Source organism: Aquarana catesbeiana, linkage group LG10 (assembly GCF_042186555.1).
Source record: "Aquarana catesbeiana isolate 2022-GZ linkage group LG10, ASM4218655v1, whole genome shotgun sequence".
Lineage (NCBI taxonomy): Eukaryota > Metazoa > Chordata > Amphibia > Anura > Ranidae > Aquarana > Aquarana catesbeiana.
In genome coordinates, this window is record NC_133333.1 from 77,367,586 (window position 1) to 77,390,375 (window position 22,790).

At 46.2% G+C, this 22,790-nt stretch overlaps 1 protein-coding gene across 8 annotated transcripts in view; it reads left to right on the forward strand.

The window, feature by feature from the left end:
- Nucleotides 1-22,790, forward strand: part of PPFIA3 (PTPRF interacting protein alpha 3) — a 715,578-nt gene that overhangs the window by 322,137 nt on the left and 370,651 nt on the right. For all 8 annotated transcript variants that reach the window (XM_073602297.1, XM_073602301.1, XM_073602303.1 and 5 more), the window contains 2 exons: nucleotides 19,945-20,019; nucleotides 20,095-20,175. In XM_073602297.1, the coding sequence (XP_073458398.1) occupies nucleotides 19,945-20,019; nucleotides 20,095-20,175 (156 nt within the window). The remainder of the gene's footprint in view (nucleotides 1-19,944; nucleotides 20,020-20,094; nucleotides 20,176-22,790) is intronic.

Consider the following 22,790-nt stretch of genomic DNA (forward strand, 5'->3'; position numbering starts at 1 on the left):
ATCTGGGCTGATCCCGCTAACACTGTGTTTTTGGGAACCCTAAACTGCTGGGGACGCTAGTGTAGATCTGATCAGATCAGATATTGATCCGTTCAGATACTATACCACTAAGGGAGGTGTATGCTGCGTGCGTGGGTGTTAGCGGTACTGGCACTAATCTGACGCTGCCTGGGGCGACGCAGACCCTGGGATGCATCTGACACTAAAACCTAACTGATATCACCCGTCGGGCGATCAAGGGGTTAAACCTTTCTTGGGTAATAAACGGCAGGTATAAAAAACAAACTAACCAGCGTCACCTGTAACACTTATGCAGTGATCACTGGTGAAAGGATTAACTAGGGGGCAATCAGGGGGTTAAAACCTTTATTAGGTAGTATATGGGGGTACCTGACGCTATAAAAAGCTGACGGTGAAACTAAATACTTATCTGGCAAACTAGCGTCACCTGTGACACTAATATGGCGATCAAAAAAAGATTGCTTAGTGACACTGGCGATAAGCGAAGAAGGGGTTAACTAGGGGGTGATCAAGGGGTTAAACCTTTGTTAGGGGGGTACCCTAGACCTAAAGGGGCCTACCACTAACTGCCCTACCACTTATAACAGTCACAAATGACACCAATGCAGTAATCAGTAAAAAAAAAAAAAAAAACTGCTATTGGTGTCACTGTGACAGGGGGTGCAGGGGGGGTGATCGGGGGGGGGGGGTTATGTGCCTATGTGTGCTAGTGTCAGTGTAGTGTTGGTGCAGACTCACTGTGATGTCTTCTCTCCTCGGGCGCCGGAACGAAAAGGCTGCACGAGGCGAGATGACATCACTTCCTCTGCTTCTGTTTATATTACGGAAGCACAGGAAGCTTCTCATTCGTCCGGAGCGATCGCAAGGGGGTGGCCATGAATCGGTGGCCTTCCCCTCAGCACGGATCGCTCCTGGAACGATGCCAACCGCCTCTGGCACGTTACTCTGCCTGCCCGTGCCATTCGGCTCAGTATATCTGCGTGAGGCGGTCGGCAAGTGGTTAAGGGGTATCGATTTTTGATGGCCATTGCATTTAAGCCTCGATAATCCATGCAGAGTCCTAAAGTACCATCCTTTTTAGCAACAAAAAAGTACCCTGCTCCCGCAGGTGATGAGGATTTCCAATTTCCGGATGAATGCTTTCTCTAGATTTTCCGCAACATACTCTGACATGGCCTGGGTCTCTGGGATGGATGGGGGTAGGTATAACCCTTGGGCAGAATTGCTCCGGGAACAAGGTCAATAGCACAATCAAAGGACCTGTGATGTGGAAGCACCTAAGCTGATTTTTTACACGACACATCCTGGAAATCGCTATATGCAGTTTGAAGAGCAGAGGATACTGAGGTGCTGGCAACAGGAAGTCTCCCCTTAGGGCAAACCTTGAGTAGGAAGGATGAGAAACAGGAGGGACCCCAAGCCAGGTTCTGCCCAGAAGCCCAGTCAATGTATTGAGAGTGGAGTTGCAACCAAGGAAGGCCCAATACAATAGGGGTTCAGGCATAAGGTAGGATAAGGAAGGATATCCACTCCTGGTGGAGTATCTCTACCGACATCTTAACATCTGGAAGCAGATAGGGCCCCTGAAAGAATAGTGCCATCAATCGCCGAGACCACAAATGAAGTGGTGAGGGGCGAAAGGGTAAAGTTCATGGAAGATGCAGTTCTCCAGTCCATAAAATTGCCAGTGACTCCGGAATCTAGATAAGCCAAAACCGAATGAGAGGAAGCGCCAACATAAAGGAACACCGAAAGAAGGTGACAAAATGGTGATATTTCTGGGTCCAATACTCCACCTTCCAGAGGTATTAGACCCGAGCGTTTCCCAGACGAAGTGAGCATATGTCACGAAAATGACCTTTGCTCCCACAATAGAGACACCGGCCCAGAGTTCTGTGCCTAGCACAGCCCTTGGGAGATAGCCTGGTCAAAGAGAGGGGAGCTCAGGCTGACTAAAAGGACCAAGGAGTGCTAACTTCTCTTTTCTAGGCTCCTTTCCTGAAAACGAATATCGATCTGGTTACACAAGGAGATGACATCATCCAGATCAGCGGGGATGGTTCTAATTCGTCCATCACTCTGCCAGATAGGCAGCGTAAAAACGTTGCGACTAAGGCCTCCTTGTTCGAGCTCAGCTCAGCAGTTAATATACGAAAATGAAGAGTATACTGTCCTACCGAAGCAGACTCTTGGCAGAGACGTAAAAGGGCACTGCCTGCTGAAGAGACACGACCTGGTTCCTCAAAGATATTCCTAAAGAGTTTCAAGAAATTGGAAAATTGTAGGCTGTAAACCACTGGATCATTCTTCTCCCACAGAGGGGCAGCCTAGGCTAAAGCCTCACAGGACAGGAGGGAAATAATATAGGCTACCTTTGTCTGAACAGACGGGAAGTTTTGGGTCTGGAGTTCAAAATGGTACACTGGCTAAGGAACCCCCTGCAGGCCTTGAAGTCCCCAGAGTAACGGGACAAAGCTGGTAAATGCAAAGTGTTAGTGGCTGTGACTGTGACCGGAACAGATACGGCAGCAGATTGTGTTTAAGGTTGTCCAACCGGGAGTCCTAAGAAAACCTGAAGCTGTTCAAAGCGGGAAGCCAAATCCTGAAGAAATTTAATCACCTAGGTCTGGTTATAATACTGTGTCTCTAGTCTGTGGACTATGCCCTGCAGCTGATCATCGGCAGGTAGCAGGACATCAGCCGGGTATATGGCCCGAGAAAACTGTCAGGTCACTGTCAGGTCATTTCTACATAGGTTAGATTTGATGGACTTGTGTCTTTTTTCAACCTCACCTACTATGTAACTATGCAACCTGAGGCCAGGTTACAGACGGACACCGCTGGTGTCAGGAGCGCACCGCTAAGCTTGTGGACCCTTTGGCTAAGTGCTGAGGATGGAGCTCTGGGTGGTTAAGGAAAACAGCTCCACCTGAGTACTGTCATGGATCAAACAGGGAGCTAGAGCATAAGTGTCAGAGTATCTAATTGACCAGACTGTGTGGACTGCACAGAGGAGACCAGAAACACATGTAAGTGAAATGGTGTTTATTAACAAGTGATAAGTAAAAGGAAAACAGTGCAAAACCCACACAACAACCCACTACAAACAACAATATATATATATAAGTAAATGGAGATACCGTAATCGTAAACAAGCCAAGCCAAGGTCATACACAGGGAAGTCAGCAGATGGGGTACAGGGCAGGGATCCAAGGGAGCCAGGAACAGAAGGGACAGGACTAGGAAGGCCTCAGGATAGGGATTGGATCAGATCAGGACAAGGCAGATAGCAGGCTCAAGGTCAAACAGGCAGCAAGGTCAGAACGCAGGGAGAGAGAGAGAGATACCAAGGCAAGCCTATGAGGGCTTGCCGGGTATTTGTAAGGCTGTGGTAATTGACCTCATGTCACAGCTGAGCGCAGTGTGAGCTGTTTGCTCCACACTGCCAGAGTGCACCCGCTGGTTGACGCCGGTACTACGGCCCGAGGATGCAACAGTGCCACCAGCAGGAAAGACCTCTTACTGCAGGTCCTAGGTGTTGGAAGACACCTGCTGATGGACACTGGTACTGCGATCCAAGAGACCGATAGCGCCACCAACGGGTAGACCTTCTCATGACAATAAGATTCCCCAGGAGGCGGAGTCTAAAAGCCAGCAGGTTTTCACCAGAGCCTCTGATGGTGAGGATGGACTTCACTGTAGCTGACTCCAGGTCACAGCCCCCAGGGTCTCCCAGCTCACGCTCATGGCAGGCTTTGGTGGATGGAGAGGAAGCAGCAGTGCAAAGCAACAAGGAATAGTCGGAAGGACAAGCCAAGGGTCAGGGTAACAAGCAGAATGGGTTTGGTCAGTAGAACACACCAAAGGTCACGGTAACAAGCAGACAGGGATAGTCAGGAGAACAAGCCAAAGTCGGTACACGGAATCAAACGTAGAGCACATGGCAAAAAACACACAGGGGAGCCTAAACATACTATTGGGCAAGACTGGCTTGCAGTGCATGGTGTTAAATAGTGTTCCCTGTTAGAGGCTTGGGTGGTGCCATGCTGGGAGAAGATTACTTGAACATGCAGGTGTGAGAGCGCGGTCCCTAAGCTGATATACAGACCAGAGGTAAGCAGACAGACAGGGCATGAAACTTTACTGCAGATTCATGTTAAAAACGGGTATCTGCTCCCCCCCCTGTAAGGTGCCAAAAAAGGCAGTTGGGGGGGGGGGGTGGCAAACAAGCAGAGCGTCCCTTTTTGGGTGGAGCTCCTCTTTAAAAAAAAAACTCAAAAAACTCTCCAGGCTACTTCTGGTGTACATTGCACACAAAAGGGGGAGACTTTACCTTTTATTCATTACCACTTGAAAAATATTTATCAACTTTATCTTTATTTCACAGCAAGATCTCCCAGTTCTGTCTAGTGCCAAGATAGATGTACAATCCATTTCAGATTACACCTCCATTTCTATCAAACTATCTTAATCAAGTAAATAACAATGCCAAATGGATCTAAAACAACACTTTTTTTAATAATCAATCCAATTTTTGTATGTGTCAGAACCACTTTATGTAATTATTTCACCACAAATACAACCCCAGACGTCTCCCCAATGACTATCTGTAAGGCACATAAGTGTACCTTGCACATATATTTTAATTAAAATAGCCTCTCAGAACCCAGACATTTTGGGGATAGAGACTGGGTGAGGAGCCATAAGTGCGCTTTATTCGCAGATGATCTGATGATGTTGATCACCTCTCCCCACACTACTCTGCCAAACTTACTGTCTCTTCTGAACCGCTTTGGAAAAATGTTGGGGTTCATAGTCAATCATGATAAATCGGAAACTTTGAATGTTAATTTCCCAACCTCGACTCTACAGAGTATCCAGTCTCAATACTCATTTCAGTGGCAGCAGACATCCTCTCCTATTTAGGAATCCAGCTGACCCCCAGCGTTTCCTTCCTTTACAAGGCCAACTACCCAACTCTATTTGCTAGGATATTAGAAGACATACAGGCATTGTAAGAAGTGAGTTTGTCATGAATGGGTAGGATTGCCTCTGTGAAAATGACAGTCCTCCCTAGGCTACTATATTTTTTCCTTACTTTGCCGATCCAGGTCCCTGTTAATGCCACTCGATTGTTCCAATCCAAAATTCTCCATTTTATCTAGGGTACCAAAGGCACCAGAATAACAAGGGCCATGATGTATGCTCCTATGGATACTGACGGACTAGGTGTACCTGACTTTAGGGTATACTGTGTGGCAGCACAGCTTGCTCAACTAGGCCAACTCTATAGCAAACACTACCGACCAGATTGGGTTTCCATAGAGGCCCAGGCAAGTTTCCCACTTGCTATACTAGCCCAACGCTTTTTCACTCACTTCAGGTGTGGGACACAAGCTGAAGGAGATGGCCTCTGCATTCGACACATACCCCAGTAGCTCCCCTTTTCAGCAACCCTGTTTCCACTGGGTATGCAACCTGACAGGTATGGCTGGTGGTTGAATAAGGGACTGTACCGTATTGCCGACTATTTTGACCACAGAGGCATACATCCTATCCTCATATTTCTTCACGGGAAGTCTGGAGATGCCCCCCACTGAAAGCTTCCACTGGCATCAAATTTACCACTTTCTTAAAGCGGGGTTCCACCCAAATTTTGAACATTATCTCTATGCATTCTCTTCCTTGCCTAGATGCTGACATGCTGTGTAAAAATATTTAAATCGCCGTAATTACCTTTATTTTTCTAATCTTCTTAGCACTTCCTGGTTTTCCTCCCATGGGAGTAGGCGTGTTTCTAGCCTCTCCCAGACCTCCCACAGTCCCCTGGGAGCTAGTCTCAGGCTTCCCAGCATGCATTGTGCAACAGTGTCATCACAACATCTCGGTGAATGCTGGGAGCACAGCATTCACCGCATCCAGGAAATACATGCTTGTGCGCTTCAAATGCCCACAATGAAGATGGAAACCGCCTTCAGTGAATTTTATAAGTTATTCTTTACAACGAAATCGGACACAGGCGGACTTATTACACAGAACATGTGAGTAGATAATCATGAGAAGAAAAGTTTGTGAATGAACTCCAAAAAAAAAAACGATAGATAGGTGGACCCCCGCTTTAAATCCCTACAGAAGGATAGCTCTGACGTGCCAGTCCGTACTGTGTTTGAAAACAGGTGCATGCAGGACACTACTCTGTGGGGGGCATCTCGTTATTATATGAATTGTTTATCAACAATAATGATAGATTATCCTACCAGGCGGTGTGGGAAAGGAATCTGTCCATAACCCCTAAGGTGGAGGACTGGCGTAAATGGAGCATGTGGATTTATAAAGGTATCCTAAATGTAGCCTTGATTGAATCAGGCTATAAAGTCCACGCCAGATGGTACTTGGTTCCGGAACGTTTGTCAAAAATGTATCCAGGCACCTCAGCCGCATGCTTCAGGGGCTGTGGCCAAATAGGTACACCATTGCACGTGTGGTGGGTGTGCCCTAAGGTTCGCCACTTTTGGATAAAGATCCACTCATTAATTTCTTCAGTCACAATGGTCAATATCACTAACGATACGCGTATAGCCCGATTAGTGTCGCAATCATATGCGCTATATTATTTTTTCTTAATTTGCTATTTTTTTTCCCCACGAAAGTGTAGTTACCCTTTAACTGCTTGCCACCCGCATAAAGTCATATGACGTCGCAGAGTTTGAGCGGTGATATCTGCATGATGCCTGCAGCTACAGGCATCATTCAGATATCGTCTTTTAAAGCCAGAGATTCCCTTCACCATAAGAACGATCATAGGGGCTGTTTAGCCGCTTGATCGTTCTTACAGGCAGCGGGAGAGGACGTCTCCCCCCACCCTCCAGTGCTTCTCACGGCTTGCCTCTGCCATCGGTGAACCCGAGAAGGAACCGACCGGTCCCGGATGCTGACCATAGAGATTTCTGGCGGGTCAGATGGTCCCCGGAGTCTTTTTGATCGTTTGGAGGCCAGGCGCGATGTTATGATGTCACGTCCGGCCTCTGCATTTGAAAAAATGGCGCCGCCTCGGCTGGGAAGCTGAGATCTTTTTTTTTTTTTTTTATTTCAGACTTCCCAGCCTAGAGGTGATATCTGGGGACTTATTGACCACAGATCTCACTGTAAAGAGGACCTGTCAAGCACTATTCCTATTACAAGGGATGTTTACATAAAAGTATAAAAGTGATAAAAAAAAATGTAAAAAGAAAGTGTCAAAATAGAAAAATAACAATAAAATTAACAATAAAAAAACCCCAAAAAAAACATTTTTTACAGTGCCCCTGTCCCCACGTGCTCGCTCGCAAAAGCGAACGCATAAGTGAGTCGCACCCACATATGTAAACAGTGTTCAAACCACATATGTATTGCCTTGAACGTTAGAGCAAGAGCAATAATTCTAGCACTAGACCTCCTCATTAACTCAAAACATGTAACCTGTAAAAATGTTTAAAGCGTCGCCTATGGGGATTTTTAAGTTTGGTTCCATTCCACGAGCGTGTGCAGTTTCGAAGCGTGACATGGTAGGGATATATTTACTCAGCGTAACATCATCTTTCACATTATACAAAAATATTGGGCTAACTTTACTGTATTGTTTTTTTTTTTTAATGCATGAAACAGTGTTTAACAAATTGCTGCGCAAATACCATGCGAGATAAAAAGTTGCAATGACCACCATCTTATTGTAAAGGGTTTCTGCTAAAAAAAAAACATCTATAATGTTTGGGGGTTCTGTGTAATTTTCGAGCAAAAAAATTATGATTTTTACGTGTAGGAGAGAAATGTCAGAATTGGCCTGGGTAACAAGTGGTTAAACACACTTATTCCCATTAAACACGTAGGCTTTATGCCAGGAAGATGGGGCTAGAGCCAACAATATTAAAGCAATCAATATCATCAGTCAGACCATATCACAGATCCTCAAACACCTTCACCTGTATGCAGAAAAGGCCTTTGATTAGAGTAGCCTAGGACTATATATTTGAAATTCTTTCCTACAGAGGGCTCAACCTGAAAACAATGGCATAGATATCCTCCCTTTATCAATGCCCCACAGCAAAAGAAAAGTGAATGGCTCCCTCTCAGACACCATACATATACAAAATGAGACCAGGCGGGGTGCCCACTCTCCCCCCTTCTTTTCATACTATCGTTAGAGTCCTTCATTAGAACCATTAACTTGACAGAAAACATCCCTGACTTTTATGCCGTGTACACACGATCGGACTTTTCGACAGCAAAGGCCTGACGGAACGAATCCGCCAGACAATTCAATCATGTGTGGGCTTCATCGGACCTTTGCTGTCGAAAAATCAGATGGACTTTAGAAATAGAACATGTTTCAAATCTTTCCGATGGACTTGTGTCCGGTCGAAAAATCAGTTCGTCTGTATGCTAGTCCGACGGACGAACAACGACGCAAGGGCAGCTATTGGCTACTGGCTATGAACTTCCTTATTCTAGTCCGGTCGTATATCATCACATTCGAATCAGTCGGACTTTGGTGTGATCGTGTGTAGGCAAGTCCGTTGCGTCGGAACTCCGTCGGAACTCTGTCGAAAGTCCATCAAAAAGTCCTTCGGAGTTCAGTCCGTCGAAAGTCCGATCGTGTGTACACGGCATTATAGTCACTAGTGGCTTTCACCAGTTTATAAAAGGTCTCTGATCTGTTTAGATGTGTGTTGAATCTAAAAAACACTCAAAATTAGAAATCTTTAACTTAACTTTAACATCTAAATCAACCTCATTCCTGCAGTCTAACTTTCATCTTAGGAACTTAGGGCGATCAGATACTTTGGTATCTCTTTAACATCTAACCCTAAAGAAATTTGCATGACAGACTTCCTTATGCTTCATAATGTGGGTACACACTATAAGAAAATTGGGCGAACAATCGTCTGGTTTTGCTTGAAGTTTCACAGCAAGCTGGAACTGGGAATGGAAATAATGTATGAAAATTCTTGTACGAGAAAGGATTTTTTTTTTAGTTGTTTATTGTTTTTGATCATACACAGTCTTTCATATCTGTTTGTTCTCATACGAAAAACCGTACAAAAACAGTGCACATTAAACAAAAATTGTTCACATGCGAGAAATTTTTTGGAGTTTGTCCCTTTGGAAATTTTCATTTTGAAAGTCTGAATCAGATTTCGAAAGTTGTGTACAAAAGTTGAGCGATCGCGCCTCGTATGGACTTTTACTTCCGAATTTCTCATAGTGTGTACCCAGCTGTAGAAGGAGACTTACAGATTCTGCGGATGGCAGCTAGCTAAGGCATCAATGTTACACATTTGGCGGGATTGCACCTGCATCATACTCTTTTGGCCCACAGTTAAGGATCTCATTGCTCAGATCACAAGGACAATCCCAGCCTCTGACCCCGCTCTGTTCTTATCACATACTGTATAACGAATACATCCCTTAAGAAATACTAAGGTTCGCTAACCATACATCTGCTTAACACAACAAGGACCCCATATAATGGAAAGCAACTGCCACTCCCCCCGAAGTGAATGGATCTACGGGATCAATGCCTACTAAGGTTCACTAACCATACATCTGCTTAACACAACAAGGACCCCATATAATGGAAAGCAACTGCCACTCCCCCCGAAGTGAATAGATCTACGGGATTGATGCCTACTATTCTATGAAAGAAGCCAGAGCTATTGATATGGGCGCCATTACATGATTACAACAAACCTTGACCCGCTGTTGATCAATTCGTAGATTCTGATGACCACTGAAACCATGGAAAAGGAAATTCCAATAGTCAATAATTTTTTGAGTTGGGGAAGAGATGCATATCATGTGTGTGTTTACAGGTAGGTGGCTGGGGGAAGCTAAAAACGTGGATCAACTGGCTGTATTTAACTCCCCACTGCTGCCCATGTGAACCTAGCCTATGTCTTTTGCTTTTGAAATTTTTTGGCAAAAGGTTGCAAAATATAGCTTGTGGTTAGCTTTTTTTATGGCATCAACTAGAAGTCAGAAGTGAGTTTCAACATTTTGCCTGTGTTTTAGACTTCTCTTCTGATGGTTCTCCAAAGTGATCATAAATGGCCCCAAGGGTTGATAGACGCATCCAAAAGTTCAATCAAGTGGGTGGGGTCAATAGGTTGTCGATAAATGATTGAAGGTTGATTGGGATCAGTTTATCTTTTGGGGTCTCTGGCTCCCAGACTCTGGTGTGACCCGCGCCAGGATTGGATGGTCAACAGTCAGCAAAAGCAGCCTTGAATTGTTGTTACTGGCCTTGCTTACCCAGTGTAATGTGACCTTCCTTCCCTAGGCTCCCAGAAAGGATATACGTTCATCTTCTGTACTAAATGTACTCCCCCCACTTCACACTCTGTTGCTGATCCAGTGTGTACACCCACCTCAAATTCTGTTGGAGAGCCATTGAGTACACCCATAACAATAGAAGTGGTGCCAAATAATTGTTTGCTGTGCATTTACTAAAAAGTCTGATTTGTATAGGAAGGTAGCATTATTTAAAATAGTATTTTTTTTTAATCAAAAAGGATTTTATTGATAATATCCAAATTTGTTTACAAGCAGTACGGTCATATATTCTTTTTCACAATTAGTCTTATATCCACAACACAATGACGTATAGCATAGGAAACAGTCATTTACACCATATAAAAACATAGACCCTGGGGTGGCTCCGGACGGGCCTCATAAATCTGGCAACAGTAAGTACCTCAGGCAGTGAGTGCTCCACCCAGCCCCCCACTTTTATAATAGCAGACAATCCATAATAAAATCAACCGGAGCCAAACCAGGGACATTCAACCAAGGTGCTGCCCATATTTTTACAAATTTTTTTCATATTCCCCCTGTGTTGATATATATATATATATATATATATATATATATATATATATATATATATATATATATTTCTCCAATCTAATAGTGTCGCCCATTTGGTTCAACCATTCCCTCACCACAGGGGGTTCTTCCGACTTCCAGTGCCTCAGTATAAGTTTCCTGGCCTGGAAGAGGGCTCTAGTTATCACTATCCAATAAGCACCGTTTAGGGTGTGCCTTCAGCTAAACCTGGAAGACTCCTCTATCTATCACATCCCTCCAGTAGATATGCAGTTAAGGGCATCTCCACAACATGTAGATCAGGTCTCCATGATCTCTCCTGCATCTCGTACAGGAGGGATCGCCCCGCACCCCCATTCTTGCCCACCTAGCAGGTGTGTAGTGTACTCGGAGAAGAATGTAGAGTTGGGACAATCTTTGGTCCACATTAAGGGAGCACATGGGGACTGCCTACAGCGCCTCCTCCCATTGGTCTTCCTCGAAGGTGTCTACATCCCTCTCCCGCTTAGATATAAGCCCCGAAGTATTGCCAGGGAGAACTTTAGTGAGAAGCATGGAGTAGCTGCATGATATGAACCCCTTATATGGGGATACTTCTCTCATATAGTTAAATATGGGTGTGGGATACTGGATCCAGGCATCCCCATTCGACTGTGCCCCCACTGCGTGTTGGAGCTGGAAATAGTAAAATCGCATAGAGGCAGGTAGGTTAAATTCAGACTGTAGTGCAGTAAAGGAACGCAGTTTTCCATCTCTAAATATGTGTGTCATATTGCTGCCATCTCTTGCTGTATTGTAGTTTTTCCAGTTCCAAGTAACACTTGTTCCCCCAGATGGGGCTATATCTAGTGAAGCCCTCCACCTGCTGTATTGTTCTAACTTTGTTCCACACTTTTTGCATCAGATTGTAAGTAGGAAATAGTTTATTTGACTTGGCAAATCTCAGCGCCTCCAGTCCCTCCTCCACCTCCCCTCCTGTTCCTGCTTTAAGAAGGTGCACTACTGGGTCTATCTAGTTGAGCGCTGGAGTCTCAGGGGGGCTCAGGACCCTAGCTATTTGTTGGAGTTGGGAGGCCATATAGTACAGCCATGGATTAGGGAGAGCTAGCCCTCCCGCCTCCTTTGGACGTTGTAGCTGTTCTAGTTTAACTCTAGCTGTGGAATTTAGCCAAATGAGTGACCTAAAAATGGAATGAATGGGGCGTGGCCAAGATGGCGCTGTGAGCGGCTGCTTTTTTAGAGAGCTCTGCTAATCCGTTCTCTCAATCCGGATCCATCAACTCCCATTATCCCCTAACTTCATCCCTGCTGACCGGGGGGGACCTGGGGACTCCCTACCTATCGAGGAGAGCGGAGGATTTTTGTTCCTGGGCCGCGATTGGCGTCCCGGCCTGCCTCGGAAGACTAGGCCGAAGCCGCGGCCTTTCCTGACGGCCCGCGCGACGGGCCGGGGGTTCCCTAACATGATCGGCTCTGCTGTAGGGTCTGGCCGGCTGCCGTGGACTGCGGATGGGGGGCGGGAGAGCTGACCCTGGATTGAATATAGGCCGTGATCCGGGCCTGGACTCTCTTTCCCCCCTATGTTTAACTAGGCCGCGACCACGGCCTTTCCTGAAGCTCCGTAGCCGTCGGACTGACTGGAGGAGTGCCTGATCTCGGTGGCCTGGGGGAGGAGGCCCTGTGGCGGTTGGAGACATCTGTCTGGGAAGCGGAGCAACTCCTGGAGCATTTCCACCCCTGTCATCCCGGTTGTGAGGGGCGCTGGCTGGGCTGAATACCCCTGTAGGCCTGTGGAGGCTTGAAGTGGACAACTACTGCACTATTCAATTGCAGGTGAGAGGAAAGACTGTTCAGGGGATATACGCTGCACCCTACCTACTGCCTGAGTACCCCTGGCCCTGCAGACAGGCTCCCACAGCCAGTTGCTGATTACTGCCCAGCTCTGGGCCCCCAACACCTGAATGAGGCGCCGAAACTCCAGCGCAAAATATAGTAAAGGGGGCAAGAGGTTGAACTTTCCGCCGCAGTTGGACTTCCCTCAGACGCCCACCTGCCCCCCTCCGGAGGCTCTTATTACGCGCAGCGCCCACAGAGCCTCGCAGACGAAAACTATGGAGTCGGATGACTCTCGGCCCCCCTGGCTGGCGGACGTCATGGCGGCCATTGCTACTTGCCAATCCACGTTAACAACAAAAATTGAAGCTGTTCAGCTGTACATGGGTCTAATCCGCCAAGATATAGATAAAATCAGATCGCGAGTCACTGAGACGGAGCAAAGACTGAGTACCACTGAAGACACCATTGCTGAACATGGAGCATCACTCCGTACGCTTCAAACTAAAGTAAAGGCCCTTGAATACAAAGCCGAGGACGCGGAGAACAGGGACCGGCGTCATAATCTTCGCATTGTTGGTTTACCAGAGGGGGTGGAGGGGAATAATCCTACCTCCTTTATAGAGGGTCTGTTGCGTGATCTTTTACCCGAGGCCCGTTGGTCACCTTATTACACGGTGGAGAGGGCGCCACGCATCCCGCCTAAGCCGGGGCCTCCTGGATCCCCTCCCCTTCATTCTCCGTCTCCTCAACTTCAGCGACAGAGACGAAGTTCTCCGCGCCTCTAGAAATGTTGGGGACTTCAGATTCCAGAACACTAAGCTGATGATCTTCCCCGACTAGAGACCCAGAAACTCATGAAATCTTTTTGACCAAGTTAAAGCGGCTTTGCGATCACGCAGCATCCGCTACAGTGTACTCTTCCCTGCTCGCCTGAGAGTCCAGGACGGGCGAGACAACTCATTTCTTTACCACACCGAGAGAGGCCTCTGCCTGGCTGGACTCGCTACCACAGATTCGCTGATGGTCTACCTGGTATGTGCTGTATAACCCTTTTCATTATTCACTCACCATAGCCTGGGCCCAGGTCTGAGTGACCACACGAACTTCCACATGGATTACTTAGTTTGGTTGCACAGGTTGTGCCCAGTTCAAACCATGCTGTGTGCGGACATGTGGGGGGATGCTCACAATCTCTACCAGGGAAATTTTAAGTTAATGCCCCTGCCAAAGAACTTGGTCAGGAGACTATTGAGATATGCAGTTCCTTTACACTTGCTTGTTCCCTTGAGGAGTGTTGGAGTTCTTGTTCTGTATATCCTCCTAAAGATGGATCGACTTCACTGTGAGGCCGCACTATGGGCTACTTCCCTGTGTCTGACTTTCTAGGTCCTCACAACCTGCTGTATCACAGGCGGAGATCTCACGTGTGGAAAGCCGCTTGAACTGCTGCTTCCCCCCCCCATGTGAAGTCTCGGGGGGGTGGGCTCGACTCTTCCACGGACCCCCTGTTGCAGCCGGCAAGCTGATTAAGTTTGGGATTGAAACCCGCCTCAGTTTTGGGGGGTCGGGTGGGGTGGGGGGCAGGGAAAGTTCCCCTAATGGGGCTAGTTTCACCTACTTTAGATATTGGTATCCTCTATCTGTTTTTAGTTTGGTTTTGTTTTTGTTTGATAATTGTACTAAAATAATTGACTCATCAGCATTGCACTGTTTCCAGATGTGTCCGTCTCGGGTCCTGGGGTCCAGTCCAGGAGCCGTGACCTGCATTACTCCTAACATTCTTATTATTCTTTGTAGACATGTTCTCCCTTAACATCATCTCCTGGAACACCAGGGGACTGAACTCCCCGGTCAAGCGTTCCCTGGTGTTCCAATTTATTAAAACTTATAACCCACATATGTTTGTGCTCCAGGAGACACACCTAACAGGACGTAGGGTTCTGGCCCTTAAAAAACCATGGTTAGGCCATCACTACCACTCTACGCACTCCACTTTCTCTAGGGGTGTTACTATTCTGGTATTGAAGTCACTCGCTTTTTGGCTCTTGGATTTGGTCCTGGACCCTGATGGTCGGTATGTTATTATTCATGCTAAAATATACTCTCTAACGTGGACTATTGTGGGCTTATATTTGCCTCCCCCCGGCTTCCTTGCTGGTGCTCAATCAGATCACGATGGCCGACTTTGCATCTGACAACAATGTTATATTGGGTGATTTTAATCTGGTCCCTGACCCGGATTTTGACAGACTAACTCCTGCAAGACATCATTGCACTGGGTTGGCTGAGTGGGCGAATACCTATGGCCTAACGGATGTCTGGAGGTGGCGTCACCCCCAGACCAGGGCATACACATGCCACTCGGCCTCTCACAGAACTTTTTCCTGCATAGACTTGGTCTTCGCAGGGAGCCCGGTCCTCCCACGGGTCACATACATAAAAATACTCCCTAGGGGAATCTCCGACCACGCACCCTTGTTGTTGTCCTTGGACCTCTCTCTAGGCCCAGTAGAAAGGTTATGGAGGCTCTCTAGATTTTGGATATCAGACACTGCGGTAGACTCCCAATTTAGAACGGAACTGCTTGACTTCTGGGCTGTAAATGTGGGCTCGGCTGACCCCACCGTTGTGGGGGATGCCTTTAAGGCCATGACGAGGGGACATTACCAGACCATCATCGCCAAAGTCCGTCGGGAGCATAGTGAAGACTTGATTAAGGCTGAGAGGGAGGCGAGCAGTGCGGAGGCTCTTTTTGTTCATACCCGGGACCCTGTGCACTATTCGCATCTACAACTCATGACGAAGGAGGTGGTTCGTCTCCGTACCTCTCTTACCCAGAAGAAAATGTTGGCTCAATCCCAACGGATTTTTGAGCGGAGAGAGGTCAGGCCGTTTGTTGGCCTGGCTCTCCAGGGAACAGGCGGGAGGGATGAGCATCTCACATATTAGGGACTCTTTGGGACAGCTGATCCATACACCGGAAGGGATCAATCGCTGTTTCGCGGAATTCTAAGAATCCCTCTAAAGGTCCAGGGTAGACTATAGAAGGGAGGATCTGGTAGCATATTTAGATGACATTGATATCCCAACCCTTACAGTAACGTATCGTGACAAGCTTGACGCCCCAATTACGTCCTTGGAGATACTTCAGGCACTTAAATCGATGCAGACAGGGAAAACACCGGGACCCGATGGCATCCCTGTGGAGTTTTATAAACAATATGCTACAGAACTAGTTGATAAACTCCAGGGCCTCTTCTCTGCTTCGACGCGCCTCGAAAAACTCCCGGACACGATGAGCGAAGCGATTATAGTGGTGATCCCTAAGCCAGGGAAAGACCCCACGTTATGCTCCTCATATCGCCCTATATCCCTTCTGAACATGGATGCAAAGGTACTGGCAAAGGTATTGCCCAATAGGCTTAACTTGGTCATTACTGCCCTCATCCACAGGGATCAAACAGGTTTCACGCCCGGGAGAGGAACTGACATTAATATCAGACGCCTTCATACTCACATAGACAGGGCTGACGAGGTGACTAAAGGAGCGGTTGCCTCACTTGACGCGGATTGATTGATTGACGCGTCAATTGGGACAAGTCGGTTCTCTTCCCGCTGCATCCCTCAACCCCTAGGGTTCCACACCCGCAGCTCAAATGGGTAGATGACTTCAAATACCTGGGGATTAAAATTAGCGGTAAAGTCCAGGACTACATGGACAACAATTTGCGACCACTCATGACACAGCTTACGGCTAGGTGTGCTGCTTGGCGTTCCCTTCCACTGACCCCTGTTGGCAGAGTCAATTTGCTAAAAATGATTTACCTTCCCAAGTATCTCTACTTCTTTCGTAACACACCCATACACATCCCTAAGACTTTTTTCCAAAGGCTGGAGAGTCTACTGATACAATTTGTCTGGGCTGGGAGGCCACCCAGGGCGGCCAAGGAGATCTTATATCTCCCACTTTCAGGGGGGGACTGGCGCTACCGAATTTTCAAATCTATTATTGGGCAGCTGTTCTGGTCACGATTCGGTGGTGGTTCTCCCAGCCCACACAGAATCCGGCGGTCACTCTGGAGGCAGCCATTCTGGGTTCCTTTGCTGCCCTGAGCAATCTCCCGTTTCGTGGACTCAGGGCCAATTCGCCCATGACAACTTCGATGCGAACCACCATGAGAATCTGGCAGGAGGCTAGGAAAATATATAGGAATCCCAACTACATTTCACCTCACACGCCCCTATGGGGCAATCCTATGCTCCCCCACTTTTACAGTATACCGGACCCCTCTCTCAGGACAAAAAGGGGAATCCTTACATTAAAACATATAGTTAAGGATGGTAGGCTTATGACTTTCCAAGCCCTGAGGCAATCCTTCGCTATCCCGTCCTCCTTCCAATTTAGGTACTGGCAGCTGAAGCACGCCTTTGAAGCTCAGTTCCCTGCCCCCCTCATTCTGGAACCAGATTCCATTGAACGGCTCTTGACTTCCAGGGTGATGGGGAAGCCTCTCTTAACACTATATCTATATCTTACAGTGGAGTACGATGCCAAATTAACTAAAACTTGGCAAAAGTGGAGGGTTGATATTCCCTCTTTGGACGAGGAGGAATGGAAGGAGTGTCTAATCTCCTACATTCCCTCCATGATCGCTGCAAAAGATAGGTTCATACAATTTAAGTTCCTACACAGAGCGTATTTCACCCCACAGAGACTGGCGCGCATTTACCATCAAAGGGATCCCAACTGTCAGAGATGTAGGCAGGAGGAGGGTACACCCTCCCAGATTCCCGGATGGCAGCCTTGGGGAAGCTATACAGAAGTTGGACCCATGCTATATAATTTGTCCCAAACCCAAACTTGTTCATTACTGCCCATAAGTAGGACCATTCGATGCTATTGAAGGCCTTGTGGGCGTCAAGAGATAGCAATGCCCTGTCACCCATATTATCAGAAATAGATTGTAGATTGATAAATAATCGGCGTAGGTTAATAGCCGTGGATTTTTGGGGCATGAACCCTGCCTGGTCCGAGTGAATTATGGATGAAATGGCTTTGTTCAGTCTCAAAGCTAGAACCTTGGCCAGTATTTTCACATCTGACTGTAGAAGGGATATTGGCCTATAAGAGCCTGGGTCTAAGGGATCTTTGCTGGGTTTCAAAAGAAGTACTATTATGGCCTTAGACATAGAGGAAGAGATTTTAGCTGCATTAAATACCCCCAGTAGCCTAGGTAATACATGTTCCCATATTCTTGTATACCTCTATAGGTATGCCATCTTCTCCTGGTGCCTTGGAGTTAGGGAACATACCGGTCGCTGTTTGAAGCTCCTCCAAAGTTAGAGGCCTCGAGAAATTGACGGTCTGTATCTGACAGTGTGGGCAATTCTATTCCCTCGAGGTAGTCCTGCAGGGGGGCTTCAGTGTAATTCTGTCGGGAACGTAATAAATCCGAAAAGTATAATCTAAGAATCGTCATAATGTTGTCCGGGGAATTAGTTACCTTACCATCAGACGCTCTTAGGGCCCCAATGGATGGCGACGCCTGTTGAGCACGGGAGATTTTTGCCAGGAGGCGATCAGTATGTTCCCCTTCCTCGTAGAAGGCGAGTTTACTGAAGAAGCGTTTCCGCTCCACCGTGGAAGACATAAGCCTGTTCAACGCATCCTGGGCAGACAACCAGGCATCCCTACGCTCCTTTCTAGGGTCAGCTACAAATTGGGCCTCTAAGTCATGTACCAACTGCTCCACTCCCTCACTCTGTGCACTGGATTTCTGTTTAAACTTATTTATTTCTCTTATAAGCACCCCCCTAAGGTAGGCCTTAAACGTCTCCCATCTCACTCCTGCATCTCGGCCTTCTGCCTGCTCCCTCCAAAAATTAATAATGTTTTGTAGGATCTGTGATGGTGATGGTAGTAAATTGAACCAAAAGGCATTAAGCTTCCAAGGAGCTCTAAGCAATGTGGATGAGGGGCATACCTCCAGGTCAATGATTAGAGAGGAATGACCCGAGATTCCCCTCAAAGCATAGGTGATTTCTGAAACCGAGCGAGCTGCAGACTCAGAACATAAGCACATATCAAAACGTGACAGGGACATATATGCTTTCGAAAAACATGAGAACTGACATTTCCCAGGATTCCTCCTCCTCCACACATCCAACTATCCCACCTTTCAAGCCGTGTAGTGATGCCGGGAACAGGATCAAAGCAAGGTTACAGGCTGGAGCTCTGTGAGGAAGCTGCTTCTCACATGCCGATCAGGCCACCCTCCATTTAAAATAGTATTTAATACAATACATTCATATAATGATTGGAGTTTGTGAACATTATGAAACTTAATGAAGGGGTCAGTAAGCTTAAGAGTTTTGATTCTCTATCCTTTCATCTTTTACATGTTCATCTCTGAATAGTGTTAAAAACACTCAAAGTATGGCACTTTGGGTTTGATTTACTAAAACAGGAGAGCACAAAATCTGGTGCAGCTCTGCATAGAAACCAGTCAGCTTTCCAGATCAAAGCATAATTGAACAAGTTAGAAGCCGATTGGCTACCAAGCACAACTGCTCCAGATTTTGCACTCTCCAGTTTTAGTAAATCATCCCCTTTATAAATAGTATATACAGTAGGCTATATTTATGTTTAGGCAGGAGATCTTGTACTTTGCACTTGTCAGGTCAGCAATTTATGGTTTATGTGTTAAAGAAGTCTACATTTGAGTTAAAATAATAAAGATTCCTAAAATTGCTTGAGCATGTGAAAAGACCCTTCTTTTACCTAAAGCCGGGGGGATAGGGTACACACCACAGTTTTTTTTCTGGGTTGCAAGAAAAAATACTGACAGCTTCGGTCGGAGCCACTGTACTAGCCATGCAAGGTTAGTCCAGCGATCTCCCCTGACTGAGCTTTTGTGCTCTGACAGGGGGATGCAACGCAGACACAGACAGACCCCTCCCTGCTTTATGGGCGGACGGCTGCCTCCCACCCAGTCTCCCAAAAGGGAAGAGGACACAGTCCTCCATTTTTTTTGTTGGCCTGATCAGACCTGGAGGATGGCGAGTGTAAAGAGAAACAAGTTTGTTTACACCTGTCAGTTCGTAGGAATGTATGGACCTTCTGATCAGGTCCGGCTGAAAAACTGACAGGCTGACCTGATCGGATCACCCGTGTGAAAGGGTCCTTATACTGACTACACTCAATTTTAAATACTTTATCTTTTCCAGGTACGAGAGCGCCTCCGTGTGGCGCTCGAAAGAGTTGCAGTGTTAGAGGAGGAGTTGGAGATGTCCAGTCAAGAGGTGGGCTTGCTCACATTTCTATGGAACTGACTTTTGACATAATCAAGAAGTATTAATCTCTGTCTTATGTTTTAGTCACTATCCCTTCGAGAGCAACTTGCCAGGAGGAGATCGGGGATTGATGATGGCAATAAAGATGGAGACTCACAGAGCTCTGTAAGTACAATACTAATTTAAATGCTATCAGAGGAAGACTTGCACACATATGCAAACATTATACAAAGTAAAAATGTTGGGCACTCACACCTTGGAGATCGCTGCCAATATGATTGGGCCGCTGCTGTCAATACTGTCCTCACTAGTGGGCCAAATAAAAATAGATGAATAATAGACAGCGCCTGCTCCACCTACTATGGTGCTAAATACATGTGCTGTAATATTCTGTGTCTATAACTGAACCATAAACCAATTTATACTAAACAAATCAATTAAATCAAAAATAAATAATACAGTCAATAAAGGATAAAGAATAGCATATAAAGTGCATACATTAGTGACTGAGTACCAAAGTCCAATCTTAATAGTGAATATCATCAAAAAAATCAATAAAAAATTATTGGAAAATTAAAGTGACATATATAGTGCATAATGTGATCGCAGTGCAAATCAAAATCTATTCCTTGTGAAAAAGTACTGTCGTGCTCCATATTCCAATGGTGTCTGTGCATCCACCTTGTGGGGGACTGACAATACTCCACACTCACCAGATATGTTGGACTCCATTAACATATAGCAAGAGGAGTCTCCTGTGCTTGTAGGTCTTTATGGGGACCTATCCCTCTGCGATATACTCTGGTTACTCCTGCTGGTATAGGTTACTCCAACTCCGGAGCTCCAGGGTCAAAAAGTGCGGGTGTGCGATAGATAGAGAGAAAAATGCCACATAGGGTAAAATCCTCAAACAGTTTACTGAATGTCAGCATCGTACATAATAAAATCCATTTAAAACTGTGATGCTATAGAATATATGGTCAAATATGACCAAACTAGACGTCACAAAAGCAAAACTCCCGACCCTGCACGTTTGGGAATAGTGGTCGCTGACTAAAACATAGCGTTATTTTCCAATAATTTTTTATTGCTTCATTTGATGATATTCACTATTAAGATTGGACTTTGGTACTCATTCGCTAATGTATGCACTTTATATGCTATTCTTTATCCTTTATTGACTGTATTATTTTTTTTTTTTATTTAATTGATTTGTTTAGTATAAGTTGGTTTATGGTTCAGTTATAGACACAAAATATTACAGCACAGGTATTTAGCACCATAGTAGGTGGAGCAGGCGCTGTCTATTATTCATCTATTATACAAAGTAAACATTCTAAATCATCTTGACATTCAGTGAAAACAGATTAGAATTGGACATTTAGCTACAAATACAATGTGCAGCACAGTGAGTTTGTCAAATCATTAGAGTGAAAGTCCAGTGAAATCCTATCTAAAACTTAAACCTGCTCCCACTCCCAGTTTAAGTCCTATACTAACTGCCTTGTAGATGTGTAAACAAACCTATTCTGAAGGCGCTCCAGTCCAGTCACTTGATCTCCCCAGCAGCGACTTCAGTGAGGAGGTAAGATTGCCAATAATGGCTGCAATGCCTATGTGGCGACGTCACCTATAGACTTACTATGGAGCATCCATTGTCAGCTGTCCCTCCTCTCCCCTGAAGTTGGCGCTGGGCGCTCGACCATGTGACTGGACCGGAGCGCCCAGGGAATAGGTAAGTGTGAAGATCTAGGAGCACACGGAGGCAGATCACGCGAAACCGACTGGCAGATGTTTATAGGGAGGGGTGGCTTTGGGACACGCCACGAATAATCAGTTTACAGAGTATCAGAGAACATAGTAGTTTATAGTTTAACGGTTCACGGGATAACAATGGGCACAGCACAGATAAACAGTCCTCGGAGTAGCAATGGGCACAGCACAGATAAACAGTTCACAGTGTAGCAATGAGCACAGCACGGATAAACAGTTCACAAAGTAGCACTGGGCACAGCACAGATAAACAGTCCTCGGAGTAGCAATGGGCACAGCACAGATAAACAGTTCACAATGTAGCAATGAGCACAGCACGGATAAACAGTTCACAAAGTAGCATTGGGCACAGCACAGATAAACAATTCATGGGGTAGCAATAGGCGTAGCCCGGATAAACAGTCCTCGGAGTAGCAATTGGCACAGCACAGATAAACAGTTCACAGTGTAGCAATGAGCACAGCACGGATAAACAGTTCACAAAGTAGCACTGGGCACAGCACAGATAAACAGTCCTTGGAGTAGCAATGGGCACAGCACAGATAAACAGTTCACAATGTAGCAATGAGCACAGCACGGATAAACAGTTCACAAAGTAGCATTGGGCACAGCACAGATAAACAATTCATGGGGTAGTAATAGGCGTAGCCCGGATAAACAGTTCTCGGTGTAGGAATGGGCACAGCACAGATCAACAGTTCATGGGGTAGCAATGGGCGCAGCACAGATAAACAGTTCTCCAAGTGGGAATAGGTACAGCACAGACAAACAGTTCATGGGGTAGCAATGGGCGCAACACAGTTAAACAGTTCTTGGAGTAGCAATGGGCACAGCATGGATAAACAGTTCTCAGAGTAGCAATAGGCACAGCATGGATAAACAGTTCTCGGTGTAGGAATGGGCACAGCATGGATCAACAGTTCATGGGGTAGCAATGGGGTGCAGCACAGATAAACAGTTCTCGGAGTAGGAATGGGCACAGCACGGACAAAAAGTTCATGGGGTAG